General features: G+C 45.5%; 1 protein-coding gene across 2 annotated transcripts in view; it reads right to left on the bottom strand.

Annotated features, from left to right (window-relative positions):
* LOC135237602 (receptor tyrosine-protein kinase erbB-3-like) overlaps window positions 1-15489 on the bottom strand; it is a 32536-nt gene extending 17047 nt beyond the window's left edge. For both annotated transcript variants that reach the window (XM_064304896.1, XM_064304897.1), the window contains exons 1-7: window positions 14866-15489; window positions 4504-4661; window positions 3316-3502; window positions 1898-2023; window positions 1217-1279; window positions 980-1098; window positions 196-337 (exon numbers count right to left, since the gene is read on the bottom strand). In XM_064304896.1, the coding sequence (XP_064160966.1) occupies window positions 196-337; window positions 980-1098; window positions 1217-1279; window positions 1898-2023; window positions 3316-3502; window positions 4504-4661; window positions 14866-14986 (916 nt within the window). In that variant the 5' untranslated portion in view covers window positions 14987-15489. The remainder of the gene's footprint in view (window positions 1-195; window positions 338-979; window positions 1099-1216; window positions 1280-1897; window positions 2024-3315; window positions 3503-4503; window positions 4662-14865) is intronic.
* Window positions 15490-21760: the final 6271 nt, after the last annotated feature.

Below are 21760 nucleotides of genomic sequence, written 5' to 3'. Positions count from 1 at the left end.
TGAGTTGCAGATACAGGATGAGTACTCATGCACAGATACAGGATGATCATGGTTGCAGATACAATGGTATTTGATCACAGATACAGGAATCCCATGAGTTGCAGATACAAGATGAGTACTCATTGAGTAACAGATATTGAATGAGTGCTCACTGAGAGACAGAGATACTGAGACACAGGGAGATTCAGTACTCACGGGGACACTGAGATATGCAGATAGAGCCGTACTGGTACTTGGCACTGGGGTTGGGCTCCATTTGGAAGGTGTGCTTTTTATAGATGAGGGTCTGAGGGCACTGTGTGACGCAAGCCCCTGAGTCATTGAATCGACTACAAGCCTGTAAACACACACACACACACGCACACACAATCAGAGCTTGAATATTTTCATTAACAATTAGATAATTTAAGAGAATACTGAAAGAGAAAAACCAGAATGTGTGGCCCTTCTCATATCACAATATGCAAGTAGACTATTCAAACATTCTAAAGTACAATATTTGCTAACTCTGTCATAGAACTAGACCGCAAAAGTGTTTCTGTAGTTTATCATCACCTGATCTTATTACATGCAAATCATAATACACTAAGAATGCTTATTACAGTTGACATTAGTGATGTTGTACATGCTCATGTTCCGTGACAGGGGTGGCTAACTCTTTACCTGGAGATCCACGGGGTCGGCTGGCTTCTGTTTTCACTTCGGCAAAATGGGCAACCGTTTGAGTATCAACAAACCAGGTGAGGTGAGTTTACTGTGCAATAAACTGCTTTAACAGATCAATTTCACGCTGAGCAACAATAAAAGCCAGCTGACCCTGCGGCTCTCCAGGATCAGGTTTGGCCCCCTGATATTTGAATTCAAAACAAACATTAAACCATAGTAGTCTGTGTGAGCAAGTTCAGTGTGCGCATGGAGCGCGCGTGTGGTGGTGGTCTGGACCAGACGGCCTCCGACCAGAAGGTGGCGCTGGACTCACAAAGCAGTCTGTGTCCTGCGCACCGGTGCAGCCCCCCGCGCACTCGCTATGGCAACACTCACTGGGGCTGGTGCCATAGCAGCGGCCGTTGCACTGCGGGGCGCACACCGTCTTGGTCACTATGGAAACATAGAAGGGGAGGAGCCAAAGGCAGTGGGAGGGTGAGAGAGATTTGTGACACAGCTCAAAAGAAGAAGAGGGGAGGTACCACAGAGAGGAGGGAGACACTAGACTCACAGATCTGACAGTCATCTTTGCTTGGTCCCCAGCAGTACCCTCCGCAGGACTCGTGACACTGCCCTGAAACACAGGAAACGCATCATCAGACCTCATCAAAACAAGACCAGGTCAAAACCTAGTATATGGCTGGACCAGCCGACCAATGGTGTAACTTCATAACTCGGCCGACCAATGTGTAACTTCATCACTCAGTCACAGACATTTGCGTTTGTAGGGCTGGCCCCGCTGTTGCGGTCCAGCCAAAAAGCATAACCAGAGATACATCGTCAGAAAGGCATAAGATAATGCTATGAATTTTTGATGTCTGTTGAATGTCTGTGTGTGTGTTCTATTTTCATAAAAAATTAAAAAGATTTTTTCAACAATATCAATAAACATTGTTCTTTCACTCCCTTGAAGAGGCTTAGATACATTTCATGGTGCCCCTACTCCCTGATGTGATCATTTTATATCTCTCCATGACATGATCCAGAAAGCTATGACATCACCCAAGTATTAAACTCTACATAAGTTCATGCTATGATCAGTTTACTGTACGTCACTCAGCTGTTTAAATATATCAATAACCCTTGCTGAACCCATGTTATGCCCCCTGCCTAAACTCTCCCCCCGCACCGCCCACGCATTCCACCCCCTCCCTCCCCGTGCTTCCCTCCATCTCTCCAGAGTCTGACTCACCCCTCTCCCCGTTCTGGGTGATCTTGACCTCGGCGGAGCTGTCCCTCATGATGTCAACCCAGTTCACCGCGGAAACGTACCTCAGGAACCTGTTGTTCAAAATCTGAACGCCCCCTTGCAGGATTTCTGTGGCAGGAGACACATGCACGCACGCGCGCACACACACACACACACACACACAGACACACAGACACACACCCTTGTATCACAGAGCCGCCCGTGCACAGGGACGCACTAACGCGCACAGAGGCAGTCTGTGCAGGGCCGAGGAGCAGAACAAGCGGAGGCACGTCCCGGCAGCCGCAGGCCAGGTAGAGCCGTGGTGCTGAGTTACGGCTCTGTGCCGCGCCGCTCCGCGCCACGCCGTCGGCCCGCTGTGCCGAAGCCTCCCGCCGCGCCAGGCGCGCCCGCGGCCCGCTTCTGCTTTCCCGTGAAAGAAGGTCCCAGGGATTTCCCATGAAAGCTTGTTCCAGGGATCCCCCTCCCTTCCCCAACCTCCACCCCCCCCCCCCCCCCCCCCGCCACCGCTCATCTTTTTTGGCAGGCGTTCGCGAGGGCGTGGCCGCACCGCGTGGGTGTGAGAATGCAGACGCGCAGCCTGGCACACTCACGGTTGCCGGCACTGCCGCGAAAGAAAAAACGTGTACCTGTACTACCGGAGGTGTTTTTCTCTTATTCATAGACGGTTGGATTTAGTTCCAGGAAAGACAGCCACAAACAAGTTTCGGTTTAAGTGTTAAACGAGTCTAAGAAAATGGGTTATTGTGTGTGTGTGTGTGCGCGTGTGTGCTTCTGTGTGTGTGCATGCAAGTGTGTCTCAGCGAACCACACAAATTATTTTTAGATTATGTTGTTTAACTTTAGGGTGAATAAATCAGTCATATTCAGGCCAAGTGATTATGAATATGACTCATTTTTGTTTAAACACAGAACTGATAAGGGACTTTGTAACCTTAATTGACCACAAATGAAAAGTGAGCGGGATCATTTTGCACTGCGCTGACCCGCATCTTGTCCTCCTCAAAGGCAATGTGGGGGTTAACCTTGGCAATAACCCTGTGGGGGTTATTGCCTTTATAAAGTATGGCCCTCTTTGAATACATGCCCTGATACCACCCATCCATATCCAGTCGAATTCATTTAAAATCACGTCAGTACACCTGCAGCCTGTCCCCCCCCCCCACCCACCATAGGCCCCTGTCCTCCCTCATCCCACCTTTCCCTCCCCAGTGAGGTGGGTTAGCGCCTTTTTTACAAAGGCGATCATCCATCTACACCCACTCCAATTCGCTTAAAATCGTGAGGTGGGTAATCCACCACGAACTGAGCGTGCTCTGTGCGGCTCATCGAGTTTTTCCAATCCCACGCCGGTGAGATGAGTCGTTTTTGCAATTCCAGCCCCTCCCCCCTGCCCTCACCTGTCAGGTGCGTGAAGCCCAGCTCCTGGAGCCCGTGCTTTCCGTCCTTCTGGTAGTTGACGACGACGACCAGGGCGTAGCGGTCCTCGTAGAGCGTGGTGCCCCTGATCACGCGCAGCTGCTCCAGCGGCAGCCGGGAGAACTCGTTGATGGCGATCAGGATGTAGCCCGTCACCTCCCGGATGGACTGCGGACAGGAAGCGGATGCTCGTCAGAACGCCATTGCCCGCGTTTGGTCATTGAGCGGTGTCCACACGCAGTATAATGTTCAGTATTAAATCAACTCTGATAGAGTGGTTTAAATTCTAATACATGTGGTTCCTACTGGACTAACAGAATTAGGATTACTCTGTTTCACCTGAACATGAGCCTTGGCTAAATCCGGCACAGGATACCTACTGTAGCATTTATGCTAAAAACATTGCGCACGGTCCCTGATTAATACAGCAAAAAGAGTGGAGCCAGCATTACAGTGCAATCACAGCAGTGTCTATTTCTGGATCACGGCAGCGTTACTTGGGGCCAGCCCCCTGAGAGACATCCGGCCCACACAGAGGGGCTCGTTGTCTGCAGAGAGGTTATTGAAGTCGCCCTGCCGCAGCCGGGACCCGGAGACCGGGTCAGGAAACCGCCGGCTGATCCGCGCAGCTGACCGCGCCGCAGGACACAGGCGGAAGGAACGCAGGCGGAACGCAGGCACCCCGATCAACAATGATTACCTCACATGGCTTCTCCTATCACTGATATGCTGATGATGCACAACTCTTCTCCTCTTTTCCTCCCCTTGCCACACAGGTTAATGAATGAGAGGGTATCTGCCTGCCTTGCCGGCAGCCGAACACGGATGGCCAGGCATCGCCTGAAACTGAACCTCGACAATGACGGAGCCGCTCTTCATCTCTGACAGGACCTCCCCCTACTAGGAGAGCTCACCATCACTGTCCATGGGACTACAGTGGCTGGCTCTCACTCTGCAAAGAACCTGGGGGTGGTCCTGGATGACCAGCTGGACTTCAAGGAGCTCATCACAGCAACGTCACGGTCCTGCAGATTCCTCCAGTACAGGTGGGGATTCGACTACACAAGACCACATACTCCACCCTACTACATGGGCCCTTGGTCTTCCTCCTGTCCCATTGGTGCACTACTGATGCCCCACCCACCTCCCTAACCTCCATTCCCCCATACCTGCAGGAAGGAGAAGTTGCGGTTATGCTCCATGTGGGTGATCTCCAGGTTGCCCATGACGATCTCACAGCCGCTGTACATGTCCTTCATGAGCTTGTACTGCACGTCTGCATTCCCCGTCACGCTCAGGGAATTCTGGGTACCCGAGCATGCTGCCACTGAGGAAAGAGAGGCCATTAGGAAAAGGTACCAGTCTGCTGCATGTCATCGAAAGGAATACCAAGGCAACCGACCACAGGTTCTAAGCAGATGTTCTAAGCAGATGTTCAGCTCTGCGCTACTGATTGAATAGTCTGTCTTTAATAATGAATCTCTAAATGTTCTGACAGAGGAATGAGGATGAACGTGAGTGCTCATATTTAAGGGGCAGTGCGCTGTCTGTAGGTTTTTAAATTATTTCAACATTAGTGTACGTGTTCTAGTTGACCCGACAGCTTTTCTTATGAGCAATGAAGAATATTTTAGATATTTCAGATATTTCTGAAGGCCTGTCTGCTTTACAATGGAAGTTTATGGTCTATAGCAAGAAAATACACTTCAAGTAATTGAACATTTTGCTTCAGAGTCACTACAAGTGTTTTTTATTTATTTATTTATTTTATTTTTTTATTTGCTTTAGACCGCAAACTGCAAATGCCCACTTACCAGTCACTGTAACATTGTCAGGTCATCAGACCCGTAAATTACATTTATTTAGCAGACGCTTTTATCCAAAGCGACGTACAAAAGTGCATTTTGTGGTCATAGACAACGGCAAAACACAGGTTCACAGGTAAATGTCTAAAGATCCTTCAGTACCAACAAAACCTGTCTGGCCCAGCGGTGTCAAACACAATAAAAATCCTGCAGGACTGCAGTGACTGCAGGCATTTGTGGTTTCCTTTCCATTAGTAGCTAACAAAGGCCTTGAGAACAAGGTGTCTGGATTCTTTAGCCAATCAATGACTCAAATGAATCAGTGAAGCAGAAGCACAACAAAAACCAGCAGTCACTGTGGCCCTCCAGTAGTGGATTCTGACACTTGTAACCTAGGCCAATCAAAAACATACAGTAAAACTGTAATAATATTTAAATACCTTGGGAATCTATTACTTTAACTGATGGAAAAGACATCTCTCAGTTCAACGCATGTTTATAGAATAATATACACAGTAAAATGTTCAGTGTTAAATCAACTCTTACAGAGTACATATGGTCCCTATTGGACATTTAACACTGGACATATTAACACTGGACATTTTACTGTGTATAAGAAAATGTGCAGAGAGCAGGAAATGTTTCAGCACACTCACACAACTGTTTCTCCCCAAAATGGCCTTTTATTGCACAACCACAAGATGACACTTCAACCGCACAGGTCTTTGTCAGGTAACTGCACGATAAGATGTCAACTTCCCTTGATTGCGCAATAAAATGTCACATTCAGAGTGTGGGCACAATTTATTCTTCACGTCATTTTCTTTGGAAGACCAAAGGTGGCACAACCACACAAACATGCACACGGGCGGGCACGCACACACACCCACTAACACAATGTTGTCTTTCTGCTTTCTCTCTCTATCACTTCACAGGCTAGTATCCACTCCCTGTGTCCACTGCAACCTACAGCAGGAGCAATCTCTCAATAGCTGAACTCATAACGGCTGTACCAGAGGTCCAGTCTATGAAACCATGCCAGAAGAGCCAGTTCTATTCTACTTCATCCAATTCAGGAAACAAATCAAATTTAAAGTCATGAACTATAAACTGCCCATTATGTGCAACGGGGATTTTATTTTTCCAGTTGACTTTCCATTCATTTCCTGAAATGAGTGACTGCAATGGCACATATCCAGACACTCAAAATAGGCTGTTATGTATGTCACCTTGACCTGGATCGCCTCCCCCCCCCGCCTACAGGTGCATAAGCGGAGAGGAATGAGCGGGGTGTGTGTGTGGCAGTGGGCTCTGAAGCATGGACTTTCCGGTCATTGTGTAACTTTTCACTTAAAGGGTGGCCAACCCTGTAAGGCAGGTTTCAACACCCCCCCCCCCCCCCCCCCAACGCCCCCTCCAAAAAAAATTTTTTTTGCAGTTTGTCTCAACTGAGAAAAATTCCCCTGCAGAAGGGGTTCCAGCCCCGTGCTTCTGCTTTTGTTTTTTTGTGCTCTCAGTTCCTGGTTGATGAAATCGTTGTGCATCTGTTATCTCTTTGTGGCCATCAGCTTTTTTTTTTCTTGGTGCATTTTGGGTGCCATGACACACAGAGCCAAGACAATGAGACAATCGTTAAAAAAATGAATCTGACAACCACACACACACACACGCAAGCACACACACCCAGGTTGTAGGTTCGATTCACAGGTGGGCCATTGTAACCTTGACCTTGTAACCTGCACTCCTTCAAAGGTTCCTCTGAATAAATAGATTGTATATAAAGAATGTAAACTGTGCAAGTTGCACTGGATAAGAGCGTCTGCCAAATGGCTAAAATGTAGTTAAACACACACACACACACACACACACACACAAAACCACAAGTCCACAAACAGACAGTAAGACAAACAGATTCAAATCACTAATCAGGGTACTTAGAGCGCAGGAGATTGTACAGAAAAACAAATCAGGGTAAGAGTCCAGTGACCTGCCACTGCAAGAGGACAGTAAAAGTGAGATAATGAGAGCTTTATGAGACTTTTATTGTGGTGTTTTCAGACCATTTTATTGTGGTGTTGACACAGCATTCTCTGTCTCCATAACAATTCAAATCTGCCTCAATCACAATCTGTGCTTGTTTGCTCATCTAATAAACGGTGACATTTGATACGGCCACAGATGTTCAAACAACAACGCTGTTTTATGAATCACAAATTCTATTGGTTAAAGGGAAATAACTACATACACAGCATTTGTTTTTGTTTTTTTGTAAAATGCACAGTAAATGAAATAATTAGGCCTTATTGCATAAATGGCTGAGTGTAACAAGATGCAGCCTGATTATTTTATTTCAAGTGCACAGTCTGCAAAAAGCCATTAATCATTTGCTTGTGTGCTAGTTTTAGCTTGTGGCTATATTTGCACTATTTAAAGGATTTTTGCCCAGCACCAGTGATATACACATATGCACAATGGCAAATGTCAGTTTCAACTAAAAAATTTACTGCATCTCAAAAATGGGTCCATATTCTCGAAACCCTGAAACTTTTAACCCTATGTACGTTTTTTGGAATGCATTTTCAAGATTCTAAGTCTAGAACTCCATTTCTTACTATCACCAGTAATGATTGTTCAGTTAAGAACATTCTCATCACATAGCTGTGATCTCGCACCTTAAAGGATAAAAAGGAAAGGCAATGGTCCCTGCTCTCCTCTTGCCATCTCGACAATGAATAATTGTGCACATTTGCTAATACTGGAAAAAATCTAAATGCAAATCCCTTTCTCTGCCTTCCTTTTTCTTTTCCCTCTATCGCTGATTGACTCTGTTTTCCCCCGATCCTGCTTCCAGGATCCAGATGGTGGTATTTATTGAATAACCGCCTGATGGAAAGGGTGCAGGGGACTGTGGGAATGTGAGGCGCGCAAGCACAACATTTTATACTTATGAAAGTCAAGAGAAAAACGCGATGGGTTCTTCAAGACACTTATCTGCATACATATTTCATACATATCGTACATATTTGCACTGTTCCTAACTGAGTTGGGCACCGTGTGCTTTTAATAACACAGCAGGAATATAAAAAAGTCAAGGGCCAAAAAAAAGGGCGAGAATTATGTGAGAAATGCCACAGTGGTCACCACGATGGGCCTGCGGAGCCAGCTGGGGCCCGGGGCAGGGGTGCTCTTACGAGGAGGAAGCAGGGGCTCTGTCCCCTGGAACAGAGCAGGGCATTGTGAGGACATTCTGAGGGGTGTGCTGACTGGGAGTATGGACAGTGCAGGACCTGGCGTGTGCGTGTGTGTGTGTGTGTGTGCTCGTGTGTGACGGTGCACGTGAGACTGTGTGGATGTATTCATGTATACGTTTGTAAATATGTACGCTTGTGTGAGTATGTATAAGAATGCATGTGATTATGTACGTATGCACGTATACATATGTATGTGCGTAAGTATGTCTGTATGAGAATGTGTGTGTGTGGGGGAGGGGTGGGGGGGGGCGCAAGGCTGACATCAGAACAGTGAACAAAGGGCCATGTGTTAGAGAGTCAGTGACTGTTGGGAGACATCACTACACACACACACACACACACGCACATATGCACGCACACGCACACACACATGCACATGCACACACACACACACATACACATACATGCATGCATGCACACACACACGCAAACATACATGCACGCACAGACACGCATGTACAGACACACACACACATGCACGGATACACATACACATGCATGCAGACACACACACATGCACGCACGCACACATCTTTCACACAGCCTCCTTAGACTGATATCCCTTAAACTCCCATCAGTGAAATGCACTGCTCTTATGCCACATTTCTGAAAGCCAGGACAGTGAACCACAGCACCAAAATGACAAAGCGTTAAGCATAATACCCACAATGCACCACCACCAATATAGACATGCAATGATAAACACAGGCACCACCCTGCACTAAGGACTAGCACTGATAGACCCTTCCTAATGGCAATTACATGAGCACAGTCACATAAATACACACTACCGGATTAAAAACACTACTGTACAGAGAGTCTGTATTGTATTTACCAGTGCACAAAGCACCAGTATACTGAACTATATTAAAATCCAGACCCGGCCCCTACTCTATAATCTTTATTCACTTGTCCAAAATATTTGAGCTAAGTCTTCTACGACACAGCGCCAAAGCAGGAAACAGTCAATAGTAAGCTTTTACTGGAGACTGCTGGGACAGCCGAGGTGCTCAAATCCACTGGAAGACATTGCCCAAGAGCAGAACACCTTATCGCAGCGTGCGGTTTGCTGTCGTAAAAAGGGTATCAGTGGATGGCTTAATCACTTCACATTGCTTATGTTGTGAGCTGAGAAGTCTTCCAAAGCACAAGTGAATCGACACACACACACACACACACACACACACATTAACACTGCACTTTAATAGAGCATGGGCGCTAACAACTGTGTCTCCAACGTTGCACAAAAACCGGCTCTCTGCACCTGTTCTTGCCTAATCACCCCCTCCACCTGCACAATTCTGATTGGCTGTGCAATCCCATGCATTCCCTACCCAATCTGATTCCCCATCACTGCAAATGAGCATTGAGTGCTATCCTGAGATACCTAGGTTGAGTAAAGGTAAAAATAAAGGTTACAACGAATGTTAAAAATCCATGTTCTAAGACAGCCATGCCTAACAGTGCCCTCTCAAATATTAATGAAGGGGGCAGGGTTTGGTCAAAGTGAGTGTTGGGGGGGGGGGAGGGTGATCAAAGAGAGTGTTGGGGCAAAAACCCCAAATTGTCTGCACCACCCTAAGTCTTATTCCATATTCCAAATAATTCTTATTCCAAATAATTCTTATTTCTTGGAATTATCTGCTACACAACAGGAGAGGGGGAGAGAGAAAGAGAGAGAAAGAGAGAAGAGGCGCTTATGGAGAGAACCGGGTCATGGGGTGCAGAGGCAGTTACACACACAATAGCTGCATTCTGAGTTGGCGCGAAAACGAACGTCTTGTGCCACATCGCGGTCTGAAGCCCGCCTTGTCTCCCTCCCTCCCTCTCTCCCTCCCTCCCTCCCTCCGTCTTCCCCTCCGTCTCACTTGCCCACTCTATCCTCACGCGGGGCCACAGCCGTGAAGAAAAGAAACAGGGAATTAGGCGGGGGGGGGGGGTAATTCGACACATGTCGCCTTTTGTCTTTGCGAGTACCTGTGCGAGTAGCGAGGCTTTAGCCACACTTTTCCGCCCGGTGGTTACCACGGCGACCTGACTCAACAGACGTTAGGCGGGAAGAGAGGCAAGGGAGGGAGGGAGGCAAACAAACAGGAGCGATAGAAACTGCCAGTGGAGTAAACAGAAACTTGGCCGGAGACGCCGAAGAGATTACCGCATACCTTCCAGACACGTTCTCACACTCACACCTAGAGTCGCCCGTAGAGTCAGCCGCACTCGGGCTCCCTCCCCAGCCCTCTCGTACTCACTCCATCTCCTCCGCACACAAACACACACGGCCCAGCCAAATCGCTTCACACCTGAGCACACAGTGGGCACCTGTGTCACAAGCAAGCTAACCCATGAGCGAGAGAAAAAAATAAAATCAACAAATCAACAGCAGCTGGAGTGACAGGGTTGGAGTGACTTCCTGGCAGACGACTTGTTGTTCTGATTTGGCTTTACTTGATGTAGCTGGAGGAATGTAGGAGTAGGCGTGATGACAAATAGTCTTTGTTTAAAAGACACTGCTGAGAATTAGGTGTGTTCTGGGATGAACATCTACAGTTATTATCATTTAACAAACATTCGTCCATTACTTCCGACGACTGTTGAGTCCCTACTCAAGTCAAGCTCTACGGCAGCACTATTTGTATTAGTATTAATATGCATACAGAGACAAGAGCATTTTAAAAGCTTTTTTAAAATTACACCTGAACACAAATTAAAATATTTGAAACTGGCCTAAAAATACATTTATGGATAACACTGTATGTACAAGTTAAATATGTACCGTTGCAACCGCATCTTGAAAGATATTGCAGAATATCTTGTCTTGTCAATATTTTTTTCTGTTTATTTTAGCCACGATTAAAAATTGATAAAGGCTGGCCAATGAGAGAAAACAATCACTGCGTGTGCGGAGTTCACTAGCCTGCTGAATGTAGAAGTAAATAAAGCGTTGGTTCTTTACAGGGTGGCTGAATGCTAATGTCCGCGTTCCAGGCTGGCGAACTCAGCCCTCGCGGACTTCGGCCTCACGCACTCTGAAGTGTTCAGCGTCATTTACGCGAAGTCTGCAGGAGGAAGCCTGAACATTTTCTTTTGACGCGTGACATGAAGTGAACCCTGTGGACAATCAGCACCTGCAGTCTTTTTGCACCAACCGAGCATGAGCTGCATTCCCATAATGCAGTGCACAGCTCAGCTGGACTGCAGCGAGAAAAAGAGCGGCTAACGTCCCATGCTTGCAGTGATATGGGTGGTGCCGTGCACCCTCCCAATTTAACGCTGGATGCTGTAGCAGTCAATTAAACCTGGAAATACAACTAGCCATTCCAAACTGAGGTTCCAAATTCCATTAAGGGAATAAAAAATACTGGGTTAAAAACAAAACAAAAAACATAAATGGTGATTTATCCTGTTTAGGACCTGTTCTAATGCATGGATAGGCCACGTGGTCCGGGACTGAATCCGGATTGTACCACTAATGACCCACTGAGCAAAGCCCATGTAACCCAAAGGCAACCCCTAGAGCAAGGTTCTTAACCTGCATTGCTTCAGTACATATCCAGCTGTATAAATGGATGCAATGTAAATGCTGTGTAAAAAGTGGAGTAAGTCGCTCTGGATAAGCCTATAATGTAATGTAATGTAATGTAATGTAATGTAATGGCAAAACACAGTTGGTTATAATGCTGCCCAGGGGAGGCAGGCTGCAGTCGACACGGAAGTCGGAATCTGATGACGCCCCTGTGAGCCCCGCTGGCCGATTAACGCCTGCACATGAAGCGTCTCCTTCCGACATTCAGTCTGGGAAAGGCCAGCATGTGAAATGCGCTGCGGCGACAAACAGCGGTTGACATCACACGCTTTGGGACAGAGCACATGCTCATCCGCGCTTTCCCGAATCGACAACAGAGTTTGCGATGAATTCCGCAGGCTGAGCACAATCGGGCATTGAAAGGTTGAGGGGAGGGGGGGGGAGGCATAAGAAACATAGGAATGCAACGATTTCAGGTTTGCATGTTGATGCATTATATTTGGGACGGGTAATCCGTGTGAAAAAACGCGATGTGGGACCTTGACGGCGAACCCGGCAGTGGACAACAAGCCGGTGACGTGGTTGGGTCACGATGTACGCATCGGCGTAGTTCGACACAAAGAACGCATCAGCAGCCATCATCACTGTAAAAGATACCGGATTCATTTACTGTGCCGGAGCAGTCAAACTGCAGCTGGGACGGGAGGCGGGTAAGTCACACAAGCCTGCCGGCAGCGACAGGTGAAAAATCACAGCCTGGCACTCACAGAGACAGCCCTCCCTGTTTAACTGGGCCAGCCAAGGTTCATGACGAGATCGTTATCATCCTGCCTAATGACTCTGAGTCAACAGACACATCCTAATAAAATCACAGACATACAGTCACCTGCTATGACATATAACCCCCTACTGTATATCTACCACCTAGTCACACACAAGCATTGACCCCGATTCATAAACTGGATAGGACAGCTGGTCTGACTGGCTTTCTCTATTTTAAAAACTACTCTGAAATGAAAAGCAGATTCGAAACCTTGTGGTCTTGTTGTCCGGCGACACGATTTGAAACGTTAAAACCTGTAGCATAGTGAACTCTAGGCCACTACATATTCGATTTTTGGGAAGGAGGAGTTCGGGTTAATGATTTCAAAGACGGCCTGCTTTTCAGAACAAAACAGCTGAAAGAAACATGGCTACAACACGTACAGATGAATGGATGTTAAAACCAGTTGGCTCAAGCAAACACACTGCAGAATTGTGATGTTTGGTTAGCGGGGTGGGTCTTTTGGTTTCTTTGCAGACTATTTCTAACACAAGGCACACATAAAAAGGTTGGTGTAGCCCTCTATTCAGAATGTGAAAGTTAAAGGTTGACACCACTACCCTTGGTCAAGTCCACAACTAGTCCATTCCACAACGCAAGTTCCTTGTGGTTATTGCCACACCTGTTCAGAAGTGTCTTTGTTGGACTAGTTTTGTTGTTGTGGTAGTTGCTGTTGTTTGTTTGTATGAAGAATGTTTGTCCATGACCTGCTGACGGTGACCAAAGTTCAGCAAAGTTCAGCCGCGCCTCCGATGAAACAGGTCACACATTGAGTACAGCGAGCGTACAGGTGCTTTCTGCGCGCAGACACACCTTTCTCGGGGAGCTGAAATAGTCGGCCAGGAGGAGGAGCGGTAAAGAAGCGTGGCTCTCAAGGTTAGGAATAAAACAAAAGGTCTGACGCGAACAGCTCAGGCAACTTAACAGGTTCTGCACAATCGACTGGTTTTGTCACTCGCGAGCAGTGATTACAGAAAGCACGCTCTGTTCCGAGACGAAACGAGGAGCAAGGACGCAGAAACTCCGTCAGATCTACAAGTTATACAACGCCATCCCTCTATTTAGATAGGGAACTAAAACAAAATAATAAGCCTTTGCAAAATGTGTGGGCTCTAATAAGAAATTGTTGATGTGTGCTATTCTGGCTATCCCACAAAAAATTGCAAATTACAAATTTACAAAAAAAAATGGGTGACGAAAATGGAATCTGGAATCAGTATCAGTGTTGATGAAAACGAGCAATCAGTCCAAATAAATAAATAAATAAATCTTGTAAATGCTACCAAAATGTACGCTTTCACCTGTCTTGTGTCTCATTGAGACATGTATTGGGCGTATTTGCGCATAAATTCCAATACTTGAACTTCACCACGCCAAAATATAATCCATGCAATTATCATGCGTTCCATAACTAAGTATTGCACTATGATGTGCAGCTTCCGCATAAGACTTGTTGACAACTGGTTTGATTGTTATCTGTTGTCTGTCAGTTGTTATTGTTTGTTATTTTTGAGATGCATTAGGAGCTTGAGTCCACATTAACAAACGTTAGCAAAACTAAAGTGGGAATAGGTTTTGAATGCAAATACTTGATGATAATGATTTTTCGGAGACTGATATGAGTAAATTCAGTAGCCTATATAACGAACAGCATCAACTATTTATAGGCAGTGACTTAGCCTATGCTGGATTCGAATGTCTGGTTCGTTGGTGACACGCATATATAAGTTGCATAAAGCAACGTGTGAACACTATAGACAACTTAATAACTGCTACATAAACATTTGGAAGCGTATGTCAAAAGACAGTTTGTCACATGGTGAACTGTCACTCACCATCTATATATTAAACAACATTACAATGAGATGCCACATAAAACCCTTAAGGTAATATCCCATATGACAGAGGTGACACACAAAAAGACTATGTCCGTTGACATGCGTGTTTTTGCTGCGCGTGAGAACACGTTACATAGAGCTTTTGATAGGTGTAGCCCTTAGGTAAGACCCTTCAGAGAAAGATCCCCAGATTTCTCACATAACCTCGTTTTTATTTATAATTAACATAAAAATATGGCGACAGAACTTAAGAGCGCAAAAACCGTATGTAGTGAGGCATGCCTAACATACCTTCTTGTGCCTCAGCGTCCACGGGATGCAGGGACCAAACCAGCAGGATGCACACGGCGAACACCTGCGGACACGCAGTCATTCTGGATCCGATAGAGAACATCACAGAGTGTCGGACCATGGGACCATGACGGGTAGCGGCAAAGACGACGTCGCGACCTCGTTCAGCAATCCGGCACAGTTTTATCTATGCAGTTCTTATACGAGACCTATGTCGATCCTTTGTAGTAAAGTTAATTCCAAATGAAAACGACAGTGTTTGTTTTCTAAACTTCAAAATATACTCTTCCTGCCATTAATATGTGTAGGATAGGTTACTTCGCTTTTTATCGCAGGTTCCAAGTCACTCGTTTTCTTCTGTTATACGGGTACAGCATATCAACAAACTGTTGTTGAAATGATTACGGCGATGTATCATATCCTTCTGTTGGGGACGTCCATCCACCTGATACGGTCTTTTCCATACACATACCTCCTTCCGACTGCTCGAACAACTCAGTGATATAGCTTACTGTGTAAAAGAAAACCAGAATTAAGGCATAAAAAATTAGAGAAATGTTGAAATACGCACTGAGCTGCGCTCAGCAGGAATAAAACTATTGGAAAACTTCTAAGTTTCTGACGCTTTCCCTCCCACAATGCCTGCTGTAATAGGCAAGAGCTTCTGATTGGTCCACAAGCGACAATTTGTACCAATCACCCACGGCACTTTAAAATTCTATTATTAAAAGAAATGGCACGTTTGTTATTTGCTAGTAAACGTGTGTGAAAGTTGTTTTCACAAAAATATATTAGATTATGCTTATCTACGAGTAGCCTATCTAATAATGAGAAAAACCAGACAGACGATTGATTATACAATATACATTATATTTACATGATATACATATATACATTTTTTATTTATTTAGGCTAAAATCAAACGTCGCCCTTTCCTTCTTATTTGGTCTTTGACAGCTGCTGAAGAAATTCAATTGTGCAAACCACGAGGGAAGTGGTAAACAAACAGAATATACTGTAGGTAGCCTAAACATAACTGCATACAACTACGTCTGAAAATCGTTCAAAAGTTAACTACCCCGCGGACGAGCCATAGACAATCCATAGCATAGTGTTGGAACCACACGTCGCAAACTGAACTTTCTATCGCTCCCTGTGCGCCCGTGTGTGTGCGTAGTTCTCCAGAGAGTCCTTATCGAGATACTGGGCTTGGAACTCTGATAATGGTTGGCCTTTGAGAACAGAGTTTAAGAGGCTGTGCTGTTCGCCCTGAAGAGCAGTATTGTACCCCGTCGCAGTCAACTGGTTAATCACTCGGTCTTTGATGCTGCGGGACCCAGCTGTCACAATGCGTTCATTGTCCACGGGTGAACTGACTTCTGATCCCGGACAAGAACTCACCACAGTTAGAAAGTGCTCAGCATTCCCTAGCATGTCTCAAATAAAAAAAACTACTTCTATTAAGCCAAGCTATAATAAATAGCTGCATTTTATGTTGATTTCCTGCATCTTGTTTTTGAGTTTTATCGACCAGCTAAGTACAAGAAATCCACAAACGCAAGCAAACAGCATTCTCATTCGGTTCCATGTATACAGAATAAGTAACAATGGAGCCCACGCGCTCCACCACAATGGCACATTCACGCCAAACCGAGAAACACATCGCGGAATGTCGACCACCGCCACAACTCTTGAATCAATCAATGACGATCAATGATTACGTAGAACACCCTGTCTTGGGTTTTTCCCAGGAAAACAGAAGAATAATGGGAAAAAGTCAGGCTTGCACATAGTCAGTACTTGCCATGGCGTTCAAGGACAGTTATATGCTCCAGAGTGGACCCCGGATATTGAACACTAGCGTGAGAACCCAAGGGCCAATCAAGGCTCTCACCTGGGTGAAACAAACAATATGCATGAAAGGTCACAGGCAAACAAGACCAGGTCAAAACCTAGTATGTGGCTGGAACTAACACACGTGATCCGGGCGACCAATGGTGTAACTTCATAACTCGACCGACAAATGGTGTAACTTCATCACTCAGTCACTCAGTCACAGACATTCGCGTTTGTTAGGGCTGGCCCTGCTGTTGCGGTCCAGCCAAAAACAACAGGATGGATATACACTCAGTGGCCACTTTACTAGGTAGCCTACACCCGCTTGTTAGCGCAAACAGACTTCTCCTCCAAACAGTGAATCGTGTGGCAGGAACTCAATATATAAAACATGAAAACATGGCAAAGAGTTTTAGTTTTTTGTTCCACCAAACATTAGAAATGGGCAAGACAATGGCATGCTTGTTGGTGCAAGATATATTGCTTCCAGCATCTCAGAAACAGCTGCCTTTCTGGAATTTTCCTGCAGCACAGTCTCTAGAGTTAAGGTTAGGGTTAGGGTTAGAGAATGGTGTGATAAATAAAAAAACATCCTGTGAGTGGCAGTTCTGTGGGCCAAAACAGAGGAGAATGGGGAGACTCATTCAAGCTAACAGAAGATCCAGAAATGATGAAATAACAGCTTTATTTTACAACAGTAGTGTTCAAAAAGGCATCCCTGAATGCAAAATGCATTTAACCTTGAAGTGGATGAACTACAGCAGCAGAAGACCACGCCGGGTTCTACACCTGTCGGCTCCCAACAGGAAGAGGAGGCAACGCTAAGTACATGAGCACAGAACCAGGATGACTGAGCACCGTCAACCTGTTGCTTGGTCTGAGGAATCTCTGTTGTTGCTGTAACAGGCAGATGGTAGGGTCAGAATTTGGCGTAAACAGCGTGAATCCATGCGTGTGGGGAATGTTTTCTTGGCACTCATTAGGCCCGTTAATACCTATTGAGCATCATTTGAATGCTACAGCACCATGAGCATCCCTTTATGGCCACAGTATACCCTTTTTCAATAACGTGTGATGTCACGTCATCTCATGCTGGTTCCACAAACATGTCAGTGTTTGCTTAAATGGCCCCCATGTTTCAATCCAATAGAGCACCTTTCGGAATAAGGTGAAATGGAAGGTTTTCGAAAAATCTGCAGGAACTGTGTGACACTATTGAGTCAACATAGATCTAAGTCCCTAAGTAATGTTTGCAGCACCTTGCTGAAGCCAGAATTCAGGTTGTTCTGGATTCTACCCAGTACTAGTTAGGTGTGCCCAATAAAGTGGCCACTGAGTGCATGTTTACACACAAAAACACGCACAATCCATCACACAGAGACACAGACACACACACATGCACACGTACACATACATGCATGCGTGCCAGCCTGCACACCTGAACACAGGGCTGACGTACATGCGCACACACTTGTGCGCATGTTCATACCACACATACATGCTAGTCCACACAGATGGACAAAATCAATCACATTTACACACACATGCATTCATTTATACACAAACACACGCATAGGCTACACACACATATGCACACACAAGCACACACATACAAACAAGCAGTACACACACACACAGATGTTAATACGACACACACACACACAAAAAGAACCGCGCGCACACACAAACACACACATCGCCTGAGAGTGGAAATACAAGTTTGGCGAAACAAAGGCCGCGGTAATCTGTGCCAGTCGACTCTCGACTTCAGCTACACGCAAACACGGCCCGCGTGATTGATCGGCGAACCGGTTCCCCGAAACAAGCCGTTCCTGTGAGTCGGGTCTGCCGCTGGCAGATTGAGGAGAGGAGCGCTGATAACCGCTCGCTCGGTGCGCCTTGGAATGCGGAGAGAACAGGTGACCTGACCCAGAGAATGCGAGCGCTCCGACAACAGGAAAAAAAAAACGGCAGGTGGAATTTTGTTTTTCTCGAAATAATTACAGAAAATGCTACTCCTGCCAGCATTGTTTTTTTTGTTTTGTTTTTTTTTCCCAAACACCCATCTTTCATCAGAGGAACATCAGTAATAATCTATGAAAAATGTACTGAGCAGCAGTAGTAAAAAAAAAAAAAAAAGAAAGAAAAATATAATAAAAAATAAATAACATTGAAATTGTTAATAAACAAACCCTTATTTGTTTTAGCAAGACAAATAGACAATTAGGGAGAGAGAGAGCACACTGAGATGTGTGTGTGTGTTTTATCCATCCATCCATTATCTATACGCACTTATCCTGGTCTGGGTCGCGGGGAGTGCTGGACCCTATCCCAGCGTACACTGGGCGAGAAGTAGGAATACACCCTGGACAGGCCGCCAATCTATCGCAGGCGTTTGTGTTTTATTTCTATCTAAAAAAACGTGATAGATGAACAACTCAAACCTGGCATTGGCCGCTCTGCAAACAGGCGGAAGTGTTTACCCTCGTATCATTGTTTGTTAACATTCAGTTAGTGGTAGACGTGTAGACAGGTCAAGTAGGCTACACACGTATTTCCCCTTATAGGTACAAGAGGTGTGGCGTCATTTAAGTTGTTGACAACAGTCAGGCCATTGAAAGGGGAATTTAAAAAATGCCACCCTGTTCGACAGTAAAACAATCTCCCTGCTTTAATAGGGCTTTGAAGCAGGATGCTGAAGAGTTGAAAATCAGAGCTGCAGCTACTCGCTCAGTGTTAAATAAACACTGCAAAATCCATCTTTATATACGTTTGTAAAGTGTTTAGTTTCGTAAGACGAATAGCCTTTTTTCCGACAGCAGTGATATGGGAATATTGACATAAGTGAGATTATGAAATGTTGTTCTTGATATGAACTTTACATGGCTGTAAAGTTTTTTCACGTCTTCGTGTAAGCATATACTTTGTAGACCCACACCAAATTTGAGAATATGGTCACAAACAACTGGAGGATGTATAGCGGCCTCTTGTGGAAAATATGACGCAGGAAAAATGTAGCAGTTATATATTGAACTCCATGTCTACGGGTGGGTTGTTCATAAAATGGAGCATTGATCTTTAACATATCCTGACGTTACTCAGCATAAATGTGTGTCTTAATGGTTGTCTTACTGTGTGTGTGTCTTAATGGTTACGTAGGTGTTTGCAGGGACGTTAGTTTTGGAGGCTGTATGAAAAACACATTTTCTACTCGCTATGATTCCTATGGTCTGTTAAATTATTCAGTGTGATTCTACGACCACACCGCAAAATTTGGTGTCCAGCCACGTGATCTTTAGCTCAGGCTTGCTCATGAGGGAGAAAATTGCGTCAGGATGCAGCTTTATGTCAGTAGATTTAGTTGGCCTTTTAACAACGTGTGACAAAGATTTTTGTTAATCATATGACCATAGTTTTTAGTAACAGGAGACATGTTTTATGTAATTGCTTCGTAGAATTTGCCTTATGACAGCTGGCATAATGCTATGCCGCGTAACACTTATCGTTCAGTGCATCACGACCTTACGCCAGCTGTTATAAAGTGCTTATAATTGATAATGTATGCCTACGGCAACACTGATCACATTCTGCGCTTACGAAGATGCTATGAGTGCTACATTTCACCCACTGGAGCACGAGATAATTCTCTGAACTTTCCCCTTTGGAACACTGGAGCAGTGTGGCAATCCCGCTCGCTCCGCGTGGAAAAGGCGTGGTAATGGAATCCCGACCTCGCCGATTCCGACCGTGACCGGTGTGACCGCTGTTGCGTCACGCAGGGCGAGGGGGCAAAGGTGTCGGGTGGGGAGATGGCCCCTGAGCCTCACCTCACCAGAGCTGTTCTCCTGTGATGTCCTGAACGAAGCACTGCAGAGAGGAGGAATGTTGACAGACAGAATGCACCATGGGGGATGGGCGGTCGCATGTTTGCGCTCTCCTCAAACGACACTGGGCTCTGTAGCGATAAGACTGGGCTGTGACCGCGACTGGGCATTCCAAATCGAGAGAAAATAAAATTCCAGGACATGAACCTCTTATCATTTCTTTTATACTGTATAATTTTCCATCTTAATTCCACGACTTTAAACAAATTCCTCCTTACAACTAAGAATTGTGATAACTATACATAAAGAGAAGTTACCTTGGTTTACTTTGGTTTCTTTGCCCCATGAATTGAAAGAGGAGAGGCAATGAGAATCACTCATCTTGAATATGTGTGATGATACAGGGACAGACATGTGTAGCCCAGGGGAACAGTCATGGTCCTGCAAAACCACAGGCTCTGTTGGTTTTTGTTCTGCCATCAATTTACACCCAAGAAACCGTGTCAAGGTTAGTAATAATAGTAACTAATCGACTGATTTATTCAATGGATATAGTGCAGAGTAAAACAAAACCCTGGGGATTCTCTGGCTGTCCATCACAAGGGTTGGCCAAGCCTGGTGTAGTCATGATCAGAGAATGAGGTGTTACAACAACAAACATGGGCAAACTAGTTTGTTCCTTCTGATTGGTTAAAAGAATTCAGTGATAGACAGCACATTGTATTTCCACCCAATCATGAGGTCCATGGCCCCACGTCACTAGTTGACAGTGGAGTTATTCAACAGACTTAAAGTTCAGTTACATTTTCAACATTTTGCCAGTTGAACAGGAAGTCCACCTAATAGTTTTGCAAGACTCCGGGGTCGTGCAGAAACCTTCTGAGGGGCAGGTGCTCAAAGTGAGAAAAGGGCACACCGACCTAGTAAAACTGTTTCACAAAACCAAGTTATTGTACAGAATTCTTTTTTCAGAAAACGAATGACGACAACAACAACGACAGAAATATATTTATTATCAAACAACAGGGGCACAGTGGGCACTTGGGACAAAAGGGGGAGGCGCTCAGGTACCCCAGGCCCCCCCCCCCCACCCCCTCCTTGCACGTGCCTGCAGGTGTTTTGCGAGTGCGTCACGGGGGACGGAATGTTAGCTCAGCAAAGCTAGCGGCGGAGTAGCATTACATTACATTACAGGCATTTGGCAGACGCTCTTATCCAGAGCGACGTACAACGTA

The sequence above is a fragment of the Anguilla rostrata genome, chromosome 13 (genome assembly GCF_018555375.3).
Source record: "Anguilla rostrata isolate EN2019 chromosome 13, ASM1855537v3, whole genome shotgun sequence".
NCBI classification, from domain to species: domain Eukaryota; kingdom Metazoa; phylum Chordata; class Actinopteri; order Anguilliformes; family Anguillidae; genus Anguilla; species Anguilla rostrata.
Note: the sequence above shows the minus strand (reverse complement) of the source record. Positions and strands in the feature narration are given on the sequence as shown.